Source organism: Dendrobates tinctorius, unplaced genomic scaffold, assembly GCF_039654945.1.
Source record: "Dendrobates tinctorius isolate UK_male_01 unplaced genomic scaffold, ASM3965494v1 ptg000194l, whole genome shotgun sequence".
NCBI lineage: Eukaryota > Metazoa > Chordata > Amphibia > Anura > Dendrobatidae > Dendrobates > Dendrobates tinctorius.
The window spans coordinates 2,226,414-2,246,799 of NW_027361861.1; the positions used below are offsets into that span (position 1 = coordinate 2,226,414).

The following is a 20,386-nucleotide window of genomic DNA, read 5'->3' on the forward strand; positions in this document are numbered from 1 at the left end:
CTAAATACTTTTTTGCCCCACTGTATGTGTATTGAACACTGCCCCTATATATTGTTGTCCTGAAGAAGGACTCTGAGTGACTCTGAAGCATGAGGACAATAACCTACTTTTTATATCCGATTGTGGATTGTCATATTACTTTGCCCTAACATACTATTGGCGCTAAAGTTGTACAAATACAATTTTTAACTTGTGCTTGTGTAAGGGCCCCGTCACACATAGCGATCTCACTAGCGAGATCGCTGCTGAGTCACAAGTTTTGTGACACAACAGCGATCTCACCAGCAAGATCGCTGTGTGTGACAGCGATCAGCGACCGGCCCCCCTGCCGGTATCGCTGATCGCTCTTGGAAACCGCTGGACATTTCTTCCATCACTGGTCTCCCGCTGGCCAGCACGCATCCCTGCGTGTGATAGGCGGAAGACCAGCGATCAGCTGGTAACTAACGTACACATCGGGTATCCAGGGGACGTGTGTCACTTGGATACCCGATGTGTACGTTAGTTACCAGCGCGCCGATGCAGGGAGGTGGTAACTAACGTACACATCGGGTATCTAAGGGACACACGTCCCTTGGATACCCGATGTGTACGTTAGCTACCAGCTCCCTGCATCAGCGCGCTGGTAACTAACGAAACACAGCGACGCCGCGCGCTCGGCGTCGCTGTGCTGATCGCTGGTGAAGCTGTCTGTTTGACAGCTCACCAGCGATCACATAGCGACTGACCAGCGATCCTGACACGTTGATATCGTTGTCGGGATTACTGGTGAGTCGCTATGTGTGACCAGCTTAAACCGTAAAGGATGCAGCACAATAAAGTTTTGGCTGTAATCAGTCAGTACCTGGGCTGTAATAGTGCCCACTGATCCCCCAGCATATTCACTATATGTGCGTGATGTCGATCAATGATCAGCAGAATTGTTCAAATGTGATCTTACATATGTTTATGTATGTATAATGAGCTACTGGATTTTGAACGATTAGCCTGCAATGTAAATATTTTTACTAAAGGGTTTTTATGGGCACAAAAAAAAGCACATTCCCTAACAAGCCTCCAGCCCACCATTACTTTAATTGTCTTTTTTTTTGACTCCTAGATATCTTTGTGATCTGTCTTGTTTGCATTCTGAACCTCCTGACATCTCTCAGATGGATTGTGTAATCTCATAGAGATACCCTGGGAATTACACATCTTTTTGTTCTTTTAAGGGGAGTCACTAGTTGTCCTTATATGAAGAAAAATATTTCTACAGAGAGGACAAAAGTTATCACAGTTCCAGATTATAATTAGACATCTCCCTGTCACACATTTGTAATGCAGGTGATGACTTTTCAGCCTCTACATGTATATTTTTAATCTATTTGCTTTTTTAGGACAAAATAAAGGGGAGTGGAGTTACAATGTCCTCCCAGCAGACAATGCTGGTACCTGCTCTAACAATCCATATGATGCTGTGCTGATGTTTTGCTGGATTGTTAAAAGAGCGCATAGAGGTAGAAAGTTTGGTAAAATCTGAAATAAAGGAGTCTGATCAGAAGCAGACAGAAGGATGAGCAGCATGATAAACAATCACTAGGAGGGTGGTGGAGGGGAAAATATAATTTTTTTGCTGAAACGTTTCTTTAAACACTTAAAGCAATATCACATATAGTTGTGGCCAAAAGTATTGACACCCCTGCAATTCTGTCAGATAGTACTCAGTTTCTTCCTGAAAATGATTGCATTCACAAATTCTTTGGTATTATTATCTTCATTTAATTTGTCTTAAATGAAAAAACACAAAATAGAATGAAGCAAAAAGCAAAACATTGATCATTTCACACAAAACTCCAAAAATGGGCCAGACAAAAGTATTGGCACCCTCAGCCTACTACTTGATTGCACAACCTTTAGCCAAAATAACTGCAACCAACCGCTTCCGGTAACCATCAATGAGTTTCTTACAATGCTCTGCTGGAATTTTAGACCATTCTTCTTTGGCAAACTGCTTCAGGTCCCTGATATTTGAAGGGTGACTTCTCCAAACTGCCATTTTTAGATCTCTCCACAGGTGTTCTATTCAGATCTGGACTTATTGCTGGCCACCTTAGAAGTCTCCAGTGCTTTCTCTCAAACCATTTTCTAGTGCTTTTTGAAGTGTGTTTTGGGTCATTGTCCTGCTGGAAGACCCATGACCTCTGAGGGAGACTCAGCTTTCTCACACTGGGCCCTACATTATGCTGAAAAATTTGTTGGTAGTCTTCAGACTTCATAATGCCATGCACACGGTCAAGCAGTCCAGTGCCAGAGGCAGCAAAGCAACCCCAAAACATCAGGGAACCTCCGCCATGTTTGACTGTAGGGACCGTGTTCTTTTCTTTGAATGCCTCTTTTTTTCTCCTGTAAACTCTATGTTGATGCCTTTGCCCAAAAAGCTCTACTTTTGTCTCATCTGACCAGAGAACATTCTTCCAAAATGTTTTAGGCTTTTTCAGGTAAGTTTTGGCAAACTCCAGCCTGGCTTTTTTATGTCTCGGAGTAAGAAGTGGGGTCTTCCTGGGTCTTCTACCATACAGTCCCTTTTCATTCAGACGCCGACGGATACGGGTTGACACTGTTGTATCCTCGGACTGCAGGGCAGCTTGAACTTGTTTGGATGTTAGTCGAGGTTCTTTATCCAACATCCGCACAATCTTGCGTTGAAATCTCTTGTCAATTTTTCTTTTCCGACCACATCTAGGGAGGTTAGCCACAGTGCCATGGGCTTTAAACTTCTTGATGACACTGCGCACGGTAGACACAGGAACATTCTGGTCTTTGGAGATGGACTGGTAGCCTTGAGATTACTCATGCTTCCTCACAATTTTGTTTCTCAAGTCCTCAGACAGTTCTTTGGTCTTCTTTCTTTTCTCCATGCTCAATGTCGTACACACAAGGACAGAGGTTGAGTCAACTTTAATCCATGTCAACTGGCTGCAAGTGTGATTTAGTTATTGCCAACACCTGTTAGGTGCCACAGGTAAGTTACAGGTGCTGTTAATTACATAAATTAGAGAAGCATCACATGATTTTTCGAACAGTGCCAATACTTTTGTCCACCCTCTTTTTTATGTTTGGTGTGGAATTATATCCAATTTGGATTAGAACAATTCTTATTGTGTTTTTTCAATTAAGACAAATTAAATGAAGATAATAATACCAAAGAATTTGTGTTTGCAATCATTTTCAGGAAGAAACATGAGTATTATCTGACAGAATTGTAGGGGTGTCAATACTTTTGGCCACAACTGTACATATACGTGTTTGCAGGGTTAATCACATTTGGAGGGAGCTTAGGAGCTGAACCCTCTACACAAGCAGCAGATAACGGGTTTATTACATAGCTGGCATCTGTCTCTCATGGTTGTGCATCATTTTAAATGCTGCTGTCAATCTCTGATAGAATGGAAAGGTCGCTGCTACTCACGCTTGTTAGCTCCTATCAGCACCCCGTGATATGATCACAGGGCACCCATAAATTATCATGACAGCAGGGGGCTGCTGAAGGCCCTACATGCTGCTATCTTGGTTTTCCTTTAAAGCTAAACAATATGCTGACCTTCAAAGCTGGCCAGGATTTACACTGTATATACTGTAAAGGGGGTTTTACACTAAGCGATATCGCTAGCAATATCGCTAAAACGTCACCGGTTTTGTGACGTTATAGCGATATCGCTATGTGTGATACTTACCTCCGACCGGCTCCCCCGCTGTCCATCGCTGATCGCGCGAGAATGTCCGGCTCCATTTCTCGTCGGGCGCTTCCTGCTGGGCTTCCTGCTGTGATGACGAGCGACGTCAGGATCGCTGTGTGTGAAAGGTGAGTATCGTGCGCTGCGTCGCTGCTGCATCGCTGTGAGGTCTGCCTGTGTGACAGCTCACTAGCGATCATTTAGCGATGCACCAGCGATCCTGACCGGGTCGTATCGCTGGTCGGATCGCTGGTGTATCGCTAAATGTAAAAGGGCCTTTAGGGTACTGTTGCACCTAGCGATGCACCAGCGATCCCGACCAGCGATAAGACGTGAACAGGATCAATGGTGAATCGCTAGGTGGACGCTAGAGAGCCTAGAGAGCTGCCACAAAGGCAGATCTCACCGAGCGACATAGCAGGGGTCGGGGGGGTCGCTATTTACCTATCAGACGCGGCGATCCTGCGTCCTCCCGCCCGGCTCCACGCATCGCTCGTCGGCGCCACAGGAAGCCCAGCAGGAAGTGGCCGACGAGAAATAGTCCAGGAGCTTCTCGCGCGATCAGCGATAATCAGTGGGGGAGCCGGTCGGAGGTAAGTATCACATGCAGAGATATCGCTAGCAATATCGCTGCAACGTCACAAAATCGGTGACTTTACAGCGATATTGCTAGCGATATCGCAGTGTGTAACGGGGGCTTAACACTATGGTATCGCAATATAATGTATAAGTGATCGGATGATCGCAGGTTCAAAACATAAGCTTAAAAAACACAGTTTTAAATAAAGTTTAGAAAATATTCAAGTTCAAGTCACCCACCCTTCTCTATATTAAAAATAAAGAAAATAAAAAAAAAATAAACACATCTGGTATTACTGCGTTCATAAAAGTCTGACCTATCAAAACATAAAATGAATTAACTCTATCCATTTTATATGTTCCAATAAGAAAAAAAAAATCGGAATGCTAAAATTGCGGGTTTTTTGTTCACCACTCCTTCCTAAAAATTAAAAAAAAAATGCAATAAAAGCAGATCCAGATTCCTTAAGTGGCCCAAAGTGGTATCAATAGATAAGCTTGTCACACAGAAATCAAGCCCTCAACTAGCTTAATTGGTGGAAAAATAAAAATGTTACAGGTTTCTGAAAAAGGAGACACAAACCCACATTTATTTGTTTACTTATTTATTTTTACAAATTAAAAAAAAATGTTCTCTACTTAAATGAAAAGAAAAATCTACAAGTTTTCTGTAATTGTACTGATCTGGAGAGTCCTGAGTAATTTTACCACATTATGTACGGTGTGAAAACAACACCCCCCCCCAAAAAAAATGCAGAATTTACCGTAATTTATTTACAATTTCACCACACGCAGTATTTTGAGATTTTTTTTTTATTTGTCAGCCAAAACCAGGAGAGGAACAACTCAGAAGAAAAGTGTAATATAAAGACGTCACCACTTGTGCATTTATCTCCTGGTTTTGGCTTACAAATCCTGTTGTAAAATACTGACTGAATACTGAACGTGTGAACGTGGCCTGAATGTTAGAATGAATGTTGTCATTCAAAACTACGACTCGTTCTGCAAAAAAAAAAAAAAAGGCCTTCATATGGCTGTGTCAACTAGAAAATAAAATGGTTATGGCTCTTGTAAGAAAGGGAGGAAAAAAAAAATAAAAACTCAAAAATGAAAATTGGCTGTGGAGGGAAGGGGCTAAACTCCAGGCAAATATTAATCTTTGCAGACACATAGTACAGGTTTTCTGCTTTTGTGTACTTCGATGACCGCTACCGTGAGTTGATCATAAGAATGGAGCATTGCTGTTGTGAATTACTGTATTGCCAAGTTTTTAACACTAAGGTTCGGATACAGCTTCAAAGAAGGCTACTACTTGCGATATAACACAATTTTATTTTAAAGTACAAAATTAAAGGAATAGTATGATTTGAGTAGTATGATTGCGTACACTTTTGTATATTTTAACATGCAAAGGTTAAGTACATATAAAGATTAAACACATATTTTTTAATTTATTTATTTTAATCATTTATATAGCGCCATTAATTCCACACCGCTTTACAGAGATTATTGGCACTCTCCCCGATGGGGTTCACAATCTAAATAAGTATGTCTTTGGAATGTGGGAGGAAACCGGAGAACCCAGAGGAAACCCACACAAATACGGGGAGAATAATAATAATATAATAATTTTTATTTCTATAGTGCCGACATATTCCGCATCACTTTACATTTCAGAGGGGATTTGTACAGACAATAGACATTACAGCATAACAATAATCACATAGATCATAACAGATACCAAGAGGAATGAGGACCCTGCTCACAAGCTTACAATCTATGAGGAAAAAGGTAGACACGAAAGGTGGGTGGTAACAATTGCCCTGATTGTATGGACCAGCCATAATGTTAAGTGTGTAACAGTACGGACACAGAGGGCTAATGGATGCATAAAGCATGTGGGAACATGATGCGGGGAACCTGGTTATGGTAAAACTTTTGGCTGTGCTACACAGGGATAGATTAGGTTAATGCGTTGAGGCGGCAGGCCGGTCTGAATAAATGCGTTTTCAGGGCACACTTAAAATTGTGGGGATTGGGGACTAATCATATTGACCTGGGAAGTGCATTCCAAAGAATTGGCACAGCACGTGTAAAGTCTTTTAGACGGAAGTGGGAGCTTCTGATTATTGAGGATGCTAACCTCAGGTCATCAGCAGAACGGAGGGCGTGGGTAGGGTGGTATTAGGAAACAAGGGAGGAGGCGTAGGGTGGTGCTGAGCCATGGAGGGCTGTGTGGGTGAGGGTAATAAGTTTATACTGAATTCTGGAGTGGATGGGTAGCCAGTGTAATGACTGGCACAAGGTAGAGGCATCGGTGTAACGATTGGTGAGGAATATGATCCTGGCTGCAGCATTCAAGAAAGATTGGAGAGGGGAGCGTTTGGTAAGAGGGAGACCGATTAGAGACAGTTACAATAGTCGAGACGAGAATGAATTAGAGAAACAGTAAGAGTTTTTGCGGAGTCAAAAGTAAGAAAAGGTCGAATTCTAGAAATGTTTTTGAGGTGCAGATAACAAGAGCGAGCCAGTGATCAGATGTGGGGGGCAAAGGAAAGCTCGGAGTCAAGTATGACCCCAAGACAGCGGGCATGTTGCTGGGGAGTAATAGTGGAACCACACACGGAAATGGCAATGTCGGGTATAGGTACATTAGTAACGGGAGGAAACACAAGAAGTTCAGTCTTTGACAGGTTCAGTTTCAGATATAGTGAGGACATGATGTTAGACACAGCGTTTAGACAATCGCTGGTGTTTTTTAGAAAGGCTGGCGTGATGTCAGGAGAAGAAGCGTATAATTGGGTGTCATCAGCATAGAGATGGTACTGGAAACCAAATCTACTGATTGTTTGACCAATAGGGGCAGTGTTCAAAGAGAAGAGGAGGGGGCCTAGTACTGATCCTTGAGGAACCCCAACAGTAAGGGGAAGATGAGAGGAGGAGGAACCAGAAAAAGATACAATGAAGGAACGGTCAGAGAGATAGGAGGAGAACCAGGAGAGAAAGGTGTCATTGAGGCAAATGGAACGGAGCATAGTGAGGAGGAGCTGATGATCCACAGTGTCGAATGCGGCAGAGAGATCCAAGAGAATTAGCATGGAGTAATGACCATTTGATTTAGCTGTTAGTAGATCATTAGAGACTTCAGTGAGGGCAGTTTCAGTAGAGTGTAAAGAGCGGAAACCAGATTGGAGAGGGTCGAGAAGAGAGTTATCAAAGAGATAGCGGATAAGACGGGGGTGGACCAGGCATTTAGGAGTTTAGAGATGAAGGGAAGATTATAGACAGGTCTATAGTTAGCGGCACAGTTTTCGTCGAGGGATGGTTTTTAAGTAGTGGATGTATGATGGCATGCTTAAATGAGGAGGGAAAGATACCAGAAGAGAGAGAGAGAGAGAGGTTAAATATTTTAGTTAGGTGAGGGGTGACAGCGGGGGAAAGGGACTGGAGGAGATGTGACGGAAATGGAAATAGATCATAACAGATACCAAGAGGAATGAGGGCCCTGCTCGCAAGCTTACAATCTATGAGGAAAAAGGTAGACACGAAAGGTGGGTGGTAATAATTGCCCTGATTGTATGGACCAGCCATAATGTTAAGTGTGTAACAGTACAGACACAGAGGGCTAATAGATGCATAAAGCATGTGTGAACATGATGCGGGAAACCTGGTTATGGTAAAACTTTTGACTGTGCTACACAGGGATAGATTAGAATAATGTGTTGAGGCAGTAGGCCGGTCTGAATAAATGAGTTTTCAGGGCACGCTTAAAATTGTAGGGATTGGGGACTAATCGTATTGACCTGGGAAGTGCATTCCAAAGAATTGGGAGAACATCCAAACTGTCACGATCACGTGTGTCAGGTCGCAGATGATGCCGCAAGGCGAACCCATAACAAACGTGACCCTGGATACACCGCCTCCAGTGGGGCGAATTTAAATAATAGAACGTGCAGGTGGATACGCCGCCTCCACCTGGCGAATTTAGGTATTACACGTTATAGATACAAATAATAAATAATAAGGGGGAACCTGGGTAACTTTAACAATGGTGGGCCCTGCGATAGGGAATGGGGACATGGAGACCTCCTGCACTCCCCTGAGCCAGTGTCCCTGCACTCCTCACATTCCCTATACAGGCTTCGCACCTGTCGCCGCTCGCGTGCCTCAAAACCCTGGCTCGCCCTGCGCCTAAACCCTCACTAGGGAATAGGTCGGTGCGGAGACTAATCCCACCACTGCACTAACAACACACATGAGGAAAGAGACAATACAGGGGAAACACCACTTATCTTTGCTCTGTTGCGTACGCTCCTAGCAACAGAGCCCACCACCTGTGTGCATCTTCTCCTCCACCCTGATCCATCACCATAACTGGATCCATCACCATCGTGCAGCCTGGGAGCAGAGTCCATCACCACTTGCAGCAGTCCAGTACACAGAGTCCCAAGATGAGTCCAGCCTCTGCCAAGAATCCAAGCATGCTCGAGTCCAGTTCTCAGCAACCAAGTCGAGCATGCTGAGTGCAACTCTCTTCCTAGTCGCCACTCCTCTAAGCCATGCCCGCACTTCCCGCCGACACCATAAACTGCGACTCCACCAGGCCATGCCAGTCCTTCCTACAGACACCATTAGCTGCCACTAGTTCTCTCTGGCTGACTGCGCAGGACACCTCTCCAGCTCCATCCTTCCACCAGGCTCTCCAACTCAGAATGAATCAAACAAACGAATATCACCAGCAGTGAATGCACACACACAGCACACCTTAATAGGGTGTCACACCTGATTAATAATTAAGTGCAAACCCTAACCTAAGGTGCGATACCACTAACCACCACCGGGGACAGTCAAAACACCTTTGAACTTAACCAAAGTAAAAAAAGTTCACTTTGTGCTTTTAATACCGCCAGATCCAACACTGGATCATGACAGTACCCCCTCCTTAATGAGGGGCCTCTGGACCCTCAAGACCACCCCTCATTAGGGAAACACCTACAGCGGGGACGCCCAGACCCTGAGTTCACCCCACCATTCCCTGACACTTCAGGTTTATGACAAACACCGCTGGTATTGGCAATACATGTTCATTTTGGAGGAACCACTCATCTCCACAGCGCCGACCTGGGGAACGAGTTTATGTATGTGTATGTATGCTAAGAGCTGATCAGACTCCACAACACATTTCCAAGATGTTTTTTGGTGGCACCCATACATGCTCGTTCACACACAGGTCCGGACCTGAACATTTATTGCACACATACGTTTGTCATATCTTGGTGAACTCACTCTGGACTTGACAACAGAGGCGTCCCCCTGTGTCACCACACTCACACCCCCGCTATTCACCAAGGGACACCACCCTCCAACCCCTTCACCATGAGGACTGCGCCTCCTAGGGTTGGCTAATGGCGAGGGTTGAGATTTGTCCCTACTCCCCCGCAGCACAACTGCTGCACACACCAGGAGGAGGAGGGGACCGGGAAATGGAGGAAATATATACTCCCTGGTCGCCTCCACACGACCAGGAGGGGAGGCATTAAAGATTTGGCATGAGCCCCGCAGACTATTCACCAATCTGCTCACTACAGGGACGTACCCCTTCACCTCGGGGAATACCAGGCAGCTCCGTGGGGCACCATTCCTCCCACCTGCCTGGGTGCGTCTCCTGTAAGAGCAAGTCCCGCTCCCCAGCAGCGACTACACACCTAATCTGCTCACCACAGGGATGTACCCCTTCACCTCGGGGAATACCAGGCAGCTCCGTGGGGCACCATTCCTCCCACCTGCCTGGGTACCTCCCCGTGCATGAGCAAGTCCCGCTCCCCAGCAGCGACTCTAGGGGCTTTTGCCAGACCGCAGCCGCCTTTTTTTTTTTTGGTTATCTGAGCAGAGGCCCCAGACCCTGATAACTGCTGCTGCAGCGGCTCTAACACACCATGCCGCTCCCCACTGCTCCTCAGTGAGGCCCGGCAGCAATTACCACAGGTCTCCACATGGCCAAAGCTCACCAGAAAAAAAAACAAACTGTAGGGCTGGTGATAATGTCACGATCACGTGTGTCAGGTCGCAGATGATGTCGCAAGGCGAACCCATAACACACGTGACCCTGGATACACCGCCTCCAGTGGGGCGAATTTAAATAATAGAACATGCAGGTGGATACGCCGCCTCCACCTGGCGAATTTAGGTATTACACGTTATAGATATAAATAATAAGGGGGAACCTGGGTAACTTTAACAATGGTGGGCCCTGCGATAGGGAATGGGGACATGGAGACCTCCTGCACTCCTCTGAGCCAGTGTCCCTGCACTCCTCACATTCCCTATACAGGCTCCGCACCTGTCGCCGCTCGCGTGCCTCAAAACCCTGGCTCGCCCTGCGCCTAAACCCTCACTAGGGAATAGGTCGGTGCGGAGACTAATCCCACCACTGCACTAACACCACACATGAGGAAAGAGACAATACAGGGGAAACACCACTTATCTTTGCTCTGTTGCGTACGCTCCTAGCAACAGAGCCCACCACCTGTGTGCATCTTCTCCTCCACCCTGATCCATCACCATAACTGGATGCATCACCATCGTGCAGCCTGGGAGCAGAGTCCATCACCACTTGCAGCAGTCCAGTACACAGAGTCCCAAGATGAGTCCAGCCTCTGCCAAGAATCCAAGCATGCTCGAGTCCAGTTCTCAGCAACCAAGTCGAGCATGCTGAGTGCAACTCTCTTCCTAGTCGCCACTCCTCTAAGCCATGCCCGCACTTCCCGCCGACACCATAAACTGCGACTCCACCAGGCCATGCCAGTCCTTCCTGCAGACACCATTAGCTGCCACTCGTTCTCTCTGGCTGACTGCGCAGGACACCTCTCCAGCTTCATCCTTCCACCAGGCTCTCCAACTCAGAATGATTCAAACAAATGAATATCACCAGCAGTGAATGCACACACACAGCACACCTTAATAGGGTGTCACACCTGATTAATAATTAAGTGCAAAACCTAACCTAAGGTGCGATACCACTAACCACCACCGGGGACAGTCAAAACACCTTTGAACTTAACCAAAGTAAAAAAAGTTCACTTTGTGCTTTTAATACCGCCAGATCCAACACTGGATCATGACACAAACTCCTTGCAGATAATGATTAAGTACATATGCTCACATCATCACCAAGAGGCTTTTAAACATCATCCAACCTGGAATATCAGAGAAGCAACTCCAAGACAGAGAACCTCTGGGAAATTCACAACACTGCACGGGCGTCCCCACTTTTGCAGGTATCACAACACTGTACACATGTACAGGTACCCAGGTTTATGCTTCTGTCTTAGGCTAGTTTCACACTAGTGTTCGGCAGAGCTGCGGAGGGCTGCGTAGTTCCTCCGTTAAGCCCCACCCACTGACACACCTTCCTTCAGCTCCGCCTATGTCGGCATGCCTCCCCCTATCTTTAACATTGGGTACACAGGCCATGTGAATGTATGTGGATGCCTCCGCATGCATCGTTTTGACGCTGCGCCGACCGCAACAAAATGCAACATGTTGCGTTCGGCGCAGCTCGGCACAGCGTCAAAACGATGCATGCGCAGGCATCCACATACATCTGAATGGCCGTGTACCCAATGTTAAAGATGGGGTACGTAGGACGCATGCCGACATAGGCGGAGCCGAAGGAACAGGTGCGGCAGTGGGCAGCTCTGCCGAACACTAGTGTGAAACTAGCCATAGTCATGTTTCTCTGGCCTTATATAGTGATTTATACTGTGCAACTCTAGTTTCACCTTGCTTGTCCAGTGGATAGCTTTCAAGATAAGATTTAAGAGACACCATGGAATCATCAGATGATGGGCAATAAACACTAAAGGTACTGTCACACTTAGCGATGCACCAGCGATCCCGACCAGCGATATGACGCGGTCAGGATCGCTGGTGCATCGCTAAGTAGTCGCTAGTGAGCTGCCACACAGGCAGATCTCACCAGCGACATAGCAGGGGTCGGGGGTCGCTACTTACCTGTCAGACGAGGCGATCCTGACGTCCTCCCGCCCGCGTCCACGCGTCGCTCGTCTCCACAGCAGGAAGCTGATGACGAGAAACGGTCCATGACGTTCTCACGCAATCAGCGATAGCCAGCGGCGGAGCGGTCGGAGGTAAGTATCAGACATAGCGATATCGCTAGCAATATCGCTATAACGTCACAAAAACCAGTGATGTTATAGCGATATTGCTAGCAATATCGCTTAGTGTGTCAGGCCCTTTAGAATAGAAAAGCCACAAGGATTAGATAAAACCACCACAGACAGAGGTTAAATAAACCTTCATGTTTTACAATAACAAACAGACAATAAGTAAACAGTTCTCAAGATTGTGTCACTATAAGCATTGTCTGTCTGTAAATGTATGACCAGAAATGCTGCTTTGTAATGGTCTGAATGCATTCTGTATATTTCAATATGGACTCAAAATAGCCATTTGTATATTCACACTGCAATGACTGAGGAGTGTTTATTCTGTGTATTAAAAGTTTTTACATTGTAGTCACTAATACACGATGTTATTAAAGGGGTTATCCAGGCCTAAGAACTAACAGGCAGGTAGTTGCTACCTACAGGGGCATGTAAAAGTTTGGGCACCTTTGGTCAAAATTACTGTTATTTTGAACAGTTAAGCAAGTTGAAGATGAAATGATCTCTAAAAGGCATAAAGTTACAGATGACACATTTCCTTTGTATTTTAGGCAAAAAAATGTATTTTCATGTTTCACATTTTAAAAATTATAAAGAGGAAAATGAGCTGATGGAAAAGTGTGGGCACACTGCATGGTGTTTCATCTTCAACTTGCTTAACTGTTCACAATGACAGTAATTTTGACCAGGGCTGCCCAAACTTTTACATGCCACTGTACCTGCCTGCCTGTTGTACCTAGTGCCGATTTATACCAGCACACAGCAGTCACAGATGGCTCCTGCCGGTCATTCATCACATCAACAGAGCAGTGGCTTTTCTTCCGCCCTATTGAAGGGACGTGTGTTGTGAATTCGCTTTCTGGCCTACCCCTGGTTACTGCTGAAGGTGGTGGAGCTGGTCAGGTTGACTGGGGGGTTGCGAGTTCTCTTTCTGGGCTCCCTCTGGTGTTTACTGGAGGTAATGGAGCTGATCTGATTAACAGAGGCTTGCCACCTGATAATGAGGACGACGATTGGAGATCTGGGGTTTCAGACTGGATTTAAGACAGCCGACTCCCTCTATCCCTGCTGGTGATTTTTTTCCTGCCTCCTGAAGTCTTAGTTTCCAGCTCAGTTCCTGCATGCTCAGCTAAGTGTTCTTTTGCTATTCTGTTCACATTTGATCTGGTTTTGTCTATTTCAGCTTTGTGTGGGTCGGCCAGCTCCGGCTGGGGCTGTGCTGAATCACCATCCATATGTTACTGCTTGTGCCAGTTTGTTTTTGTCCCTTATTAGATTGACCTCTTTTTGCTCTGCTTTCAGAATATACCAGAGTGTTGATATAGTGGGCGAAGTCGTGCGACTTCAGTATTTTTGCATCAGACGTGTTCGACCTTTTTGCAGGGTTTTTTGCATGATTGCAGACAGTGTCTTTGCTTTCCTGTCCTGTCTAGTCAGTGTGGGCCCCATCGTTTGCTCATTCTATTTTGCTACCTGCGTTTGTGTTTTCATCTTGTCTCACCGACAATATATGTTTGGGGGCTGTCTATTCCTTTGGGGTCTGCTCTGGGGCAGTTTAGATTTCCCCTTTCATCCTTTAGGCTTAGTTAGCTCTCCGGCTGTGCCGAGGCTTCTAGGATCATCGTAGGCACGCTCCACGGCTACTGCTAGTTGTGTGGATAGGATCAGGGGTCTGCAATCCGCTTAGTTACCAACCTCTCTGTTTTTCTGTGGCTTAGCTTGGGCTTGCTTTCCTCCTCGGTGACTCAATCATAACAGACGTGACTGTCGACAGCATGCTGATTGCCAGCCGGCTTCCTGCTGCTTAACTAGGTGGAGCTGGCTGTCAATCAGCATAAAGTTGGCAGTCACACCCCTTTAACAGAGCAGCCTGGAAGAAAAAGAGCTGCTCTGTTGATTTGGAGCAGATGAATCTCCGGCAGGATTGGTCTGTGACCGTCCTGAGTCAGTATCGGATAGAACAGGCAGGTAGTTGCCCCTGTTAGCACCTACCTGTCTGTTTTTAGACTCATAGTGAAAAAATAAAATAATCCTGGACAACCCCTTTAACAGCTGGGCAACAGGAGACAACCAAGTCATGCTGAAGAGGTATTTGAGAGATGATGCACAGCTGCAGTATTACCGTATATCATTAATGTAATAATATGTCATCAGCATGGACTGAAGTGTGGAGGCTACATACTTTGCAGGCTGCAAGTGAATGAAAAGTTTACTGTAATTTACCACAACAATGTTACTGTTTTTCTAGCTCGCAAAGGAACAGATGGTGCTATACTTTCCAATAACTACTGTGATTTTTGCCTTGGAGACTCAACCATAAACAAGAAAACTGGAGAACCAGAAGAACTTGTGTCCTGTGCTGACTGCGGACGCTCTGGTAGGTCATTCCTCTTTCTGCTCTGAATGTATTCTCGATGATCCTTAATTGAGAAATTGTGTTTAAACTTGAAGTAACAGCATGAACTAAGGGTCATCAATACGTGTATGGCATGATCAAAAAGAGGGGCCGGGGGGACATATTGAGGTTTGTTTGCATTTGAAATTAACATTGCAAGTTTGTAACTTCAATGCTAAGAATTGGATTTTATGAAAGTAATCCAAAACAACAAGACTATTAGGCTGGCCGCTACACGATGACTCTGGTTGCACAGAAGCTTTTCTCATGCTAGTCATAGAACCAAAAACATCTGCATCCTGCTGTTGTACAGCTATTTTACCTCCTCAATTTGAATGTAAAAAAAAATTTGCCATATCGCATAGTCACAAGTTGCACAAAACTTACATTGAACTCTCTGGAGGCAAAGTCACATGCTGACTGGAATCAAAGATCTAACAGAGTTGGACTTTGATAGTAATTGCATGTAATATTCATATCAAGTGCCATGTGAAGTCATATAACCCAAACCTTAAAGCGTACCGTAAGTGATCCATTTAAAAATTTCACATTTCTGATATACAAGTAATAAATGAGTGCTGTGTGCTATTTATTAGCTATTTTTCAGAGAATGAAACTTAAATAGAAGTCTAAAAATATAAGTAATGTAGAAAGTTTAAATAATTAGCTCTGCAGCACAAATGAATCTGCTATTAAAGGGAACCTGTCAGCAGGATTGTGCCCTGTAGCCTTCAGACAGTGCCAGGTCAGCGCTGTTATACCGATTAGGCCGGGGTCACACTGGCATGGAATACGTCCTAGTGAGAGGCGCTAAAAGCACGCATTAGACACGGACCAATGATTCTCTATGGGGTCACTCGCACCAGGCGTATATTTCTCATCCGCATTCTACGCTCCGTGCCAATCGCAGCATACTACGCTCCTAGTACGCCAATGCAAGTCTATGGGTGCGCAAAAAATATGGATTACACACTGACCACACATGTGACTTGCGAGAAATACGCACCCGGTGTCTTTTAGCAAAGCCGGCAATTCAGTGCGCTATACAATAAACTCACACTGACAGTTTTAATAAAGAAACGAAAGATTAGATATATACACATAGAATACATATATATTCTTTGGTTTCTGTAAGAAACCCTGTCATAGGGCTCCATTATATGTCCATTTTGAAAGCCTGCGAGAAAATCTCGCCATGCGCAAAATACGTGACCACACCTTGATTACGGATGACATACGGAGCACTGTTTAGGGGCCATTCATCCATATTCCGCATGTAAAATACTGACCGTATTTTGCGTCGGTTAGTTTGACCCCGGCCTTAAAATTATACCTGGATGATTAAATCTGTCTTGTGGTTGTTGTTTAGTATTTATTTTCAGTTTTGAGTTACTGATGTGCTCGTGCTCTGGGGTGACCTGTGGGGGGGTCTTCATGCTCTGATTAGGTATTCATAATGAAGACTGCTGAAAAGTCACTGATCCCTCAGTGACCTACCTCCTAGTTTACATAATGATTATTATATATACATATTGAGGGGAAAAAACCCTTCCGCAGGCAGGTGTCAACCGTGGCACCTGCGCAGCAGCGTAATGTGTGTAAAATTTAATATGTTTGAGATAATCCTGATATTCAAAAAAAAAAAAATCAATTTGAAAATGGCGCCTGTGCAGTCGCTGCTAACTGTGATCCGATAGCTGCTACTACGCAGGCGGCGTCATCTTGCTAGAGAAATAAAATGTCCTCCTCCAAGATGGTGGCGCCAGCACTTGTGCAGTAGCAGCTATCGGCGCTTGCCATCTTGCTAGAGAAGAAAAAAAATCTTCCTCCAAGATGGCGGCGCATGCGCAGTAGCAGCTGTCAGCGCTCGCCAATAGCTGCTACTGCTCAGGCGCCGTTATCTTGGAGGAGGAAATTTTTGTTCTGTAGCAAGATGGCGCCGCTTTTTTTTTTTTTTTTTTTATAAATGGCAGGATAACCTCAAACATATTAATTATATACACATTAGATATGCGATTATGCTGCAGCGCAGATGCCACGGCTGGCGCCTGCCTGCAGAAGTGTTTTTTCTCTTCAGTATGTGTATATAATATTCATTACGTAGGGGGCAGGTCACTGATGGATCAGTGACCTGTCTGCAGGCTGTATTATGAATAATCAGAGCACCACATGAAGACCCCCCCGCAGGCTGCCCCGAAGCACGAGCATATCATTATCTCAAAACTGTAAATGAAGATTACACAACCACAAGATGGATTTCATCAACCAACGTATCATTGTTATCAGTATAACGGCACCGATCTGACAGTGAGGGCAGAGACACACTGGCGAATTTTTCGTCCGAGAATCGGATGGTAAAACTTGCCCTGGCCGGCACCGCTCCTGACCTGAACTTGACAGCTGCATAGTAATCCATCATGCTGTCATGCTCAGGTCAGGAGAGGTGCCAGCCAGGGCAAGTTTTACCATTCGATTCTAGGACAAAAAATTTGCCAGTGTGTCTCTGCCCTGACTGTAGGTTACTGTGCACAATCCTGCTGACAGGTTCCCTTTCAGACTAGACCACATGATTTGGCTGGCCACATTTGGCCAAAACTGCACGCAACGTAGTGACCAATAGTAGTACAAATCATGCCACCATTGCAGATAGAGGAGTTTTGGCTGTGTTTGGCCAGCCTCACTTTGTGGTTTTACTCTAAAAGCAAAAATGCCACCAGAGATACTGCACAGACTATCCGAAGCGGCTATGTTTGGTTTGATACATTTTTATTGTTACTAACTGTAAGTATTTCTTGGTGATTGCCAAAATACAAATACAGCTTACTATTGGTGTAACAATAAATAATAGAACAATATAACAAGTGACAAATACAAGATGTATTTGACCTCAGAATAAGTGCACAGAAAACTCGTGTAAGTCCACAAAAAAAGGTTATAGTGACTTAAAAATGGTTTTCTTCTTATGTGAACAACTACAGTAAGGTAAGTGTACAGTATAGCCCTGTATATACAAAAATAACAGCTAACAATGTAGCTTGCTTGGTTTTATATGCTATCTTGGTTTTTATATGCCAAATTATAAAAAAAAACTGATAATTTTACACAAAGCGATAACTTCCATCTTTTAAAGTTGTATTCCGTTCCAAGGGTGCATTCCCACTTGCGATAAAATCGGACGAATGCAATCTGATAAAAAATTGAATTGCATTCGGACCAATGTTATTCTATCAGTGTGTGCTCATCTGCGTTTATTTTTCCAGCTCGGATCGGATCACGATCGGACTGGAAAAAAGTCGCAGCATGCTGCGATTGTAATCGGAAATTGGATCACATCCTGCAATAGAAGTCAATGGGTGAGAGAGAAAAAAAAAAAATCACACATATATACACATAGAATAGGTAGATATAGATGTCAGTGACCGACACACAGTGTATATATATATATATATATACTGTATATATATATATATATATATATATATATATATATATATCTCTATCTATATCTCTTACATAGATAGAAAAGCCGGCAATTCATCTGCCATACGCTGTAAAATCACTGCAGGAGCCGACAGGATAGAAGAGATGGATTACAAACAGTAAATACGCATAGAATAGATATATATCAGTGACAAATACAATTTAGTACAGTGTTTGTGCAGCTTACTGTACATGTATTTAATTAATAAAAGATTATTTTTCTGAAAAAAATGGTGTGGGCACCCGCGTAATTTTCTTAACCAGCAAAAGGAAAGCCGACGGCTGGGGGCAGATATTAATAGCCTGAGATGCTCCATGGGTATTACCCCCTTCCCAGGATATAAACATCAGCTCACAACTGTATACTTAGCCTTTACTGGTTATTAAAATGGGGACCCCAAAACAAAGTGTTATAGGGTCCCCCTATATTTAATAACCAGCAAAAGCTATGCAGACAGCTGCGGGCTGATATTAATAGCCTAGGAAGGGGCCATGGATACTGGCCCCCACAGGCTAAAAACATCAGCCTTCAGCCACCCCAGAAAAGGCACATCTCTAAAATGTGCCAATTCTGGCATTTAGCCTCGCTTTCTCCACTTGCCCTGCAGCAGTAGCAAGTGGGGTGATAGTTGGGGGGGATGATGTCACCTTAGTATTGTCAGGTGGCATCAAGCTGCGAGGTAGGTAATGGGGAGACGTCAATAAAACGACCCCATTACTAACCACATATAGTCATATTGTATAAAAACACAGACATCCAGAATAAAGTCCTTTAATTGAAAGAATGACACAGACTCCTTTCATAAATCTTAATTAAACCATACTTGCGACCTCGCCCATTCCCCCGCTGCCATTGCAAAAAAAAAAAAAAAAAGGGCTATTGTATTGCTGGAAAGAGATAAGGTGTAGCAGTCTAACCAAATCTATCCAGCTGAATCTGCCAATCCAATCATGTGGTCAGAAAAACCTGAATCATAGCAGTTAAAAACTGCACAATACTATTATAGCCCAAAAACCTCAAAAAACGGAAAAAAAGGGGAAATGGACATAAAGAAGATGTATAAAAATTGATAATACGTGCTGCCATCTGATAACAATTTCACTCAGCCGATGTGAAGAAAAAAGTGACCTGGCCCTATACAAAATGACTATCTGAACACCTACCTAGGTGCAGAGGTTGGCACCCTAAGAAATACGAGAAAGGCGCCCCCGCTCGTGCGATGACTATTCCTAATCTCCTATATCATCCTATAAGATGACATATTAGAAACAGAGGGCCAGATGGCCTGTATCCATTTGCTTAGAATATCTTTATGAATGCAGTAAAGTAGATTTATACAATCATATATGCATGTGAGGAAAGGTAGAAAGTCCAGACAGTCTGAATAGATGCATAACACTCACACACAATAGAACCAGTTACATATAAATTTGTAGCAAATTATGCCCTTTCCCAAAACCACTGTTATGTATATGAAGTATATATAAAAATTGTCACATCAAGTACCCAGATAAAAAACTGCCTATTAGACACAATGATGAATCAATGGTAGGTAAACAGGAACGGCTTATCTGATAAATTGTCAGAAATCATTAAAGCTAACAAAGACACCACTGAATGTACCAGATTTTCAAGTCTCAGTGTAAATTAGTAGGGGTGCTACAGCCACTCCAGATATCAGATATATATAGTACCCCTAGTTTAAATCACCAGATACTGACAACAAAAAGCCCATTCATGGGGAAAAAAAACAAAAGAAAAACTACTTATCTGTGAATATATACTCCTTCATAATGATATCCATAAGGTCCATGATAACATCATTCCTCAAATATAGTCCGCACACTCTCAACGCGTTTCCCCCTACTGCGGGTTCATCAGGAGAGATGCATATTAGTCAGAGCGGTCTGGCAGTGGAGACTAATCCAATTGATGAGGCTGCCATATCTGGAGTGGCTGTAGCACCCCTACTATTTTACACTGAGACTTGAAAATCTGGTACATTCAGTGGTGTCTTTGTTAGCTTTAATGA

General features: G+C 44.2%; 1 protein-coding gene across 12 annotated transcripts in view; it reads left to right on the plus strand.

Annotated features, from left to right (window-relative positions):
* DPF3 (double PHD fingers 3) overlaps positions 1–20,386 on the plus strand; it is a 474,508-nt gene that overhangs the window by 399,977 nt on the left and 54,145 nt on the right. For all 12 annotated transcript variants that reach the window (XR_012221569.1, XM_073552705.1, XM_073552706.1 and 9 more), the window contains one exon: positions 14,727–14,855. Coding sequence is in view for 11 of the 12 variants with exons in the window: in XM_073552705.1 (XP_073408806.1) it covers positions 14,727–14,855 (129 nt within the window). In the remaining variant the exon portion in view is untranslated. The remainder of the gene's footprint in view (positions 1–14,726; positions 14,856–20,386) is intronic.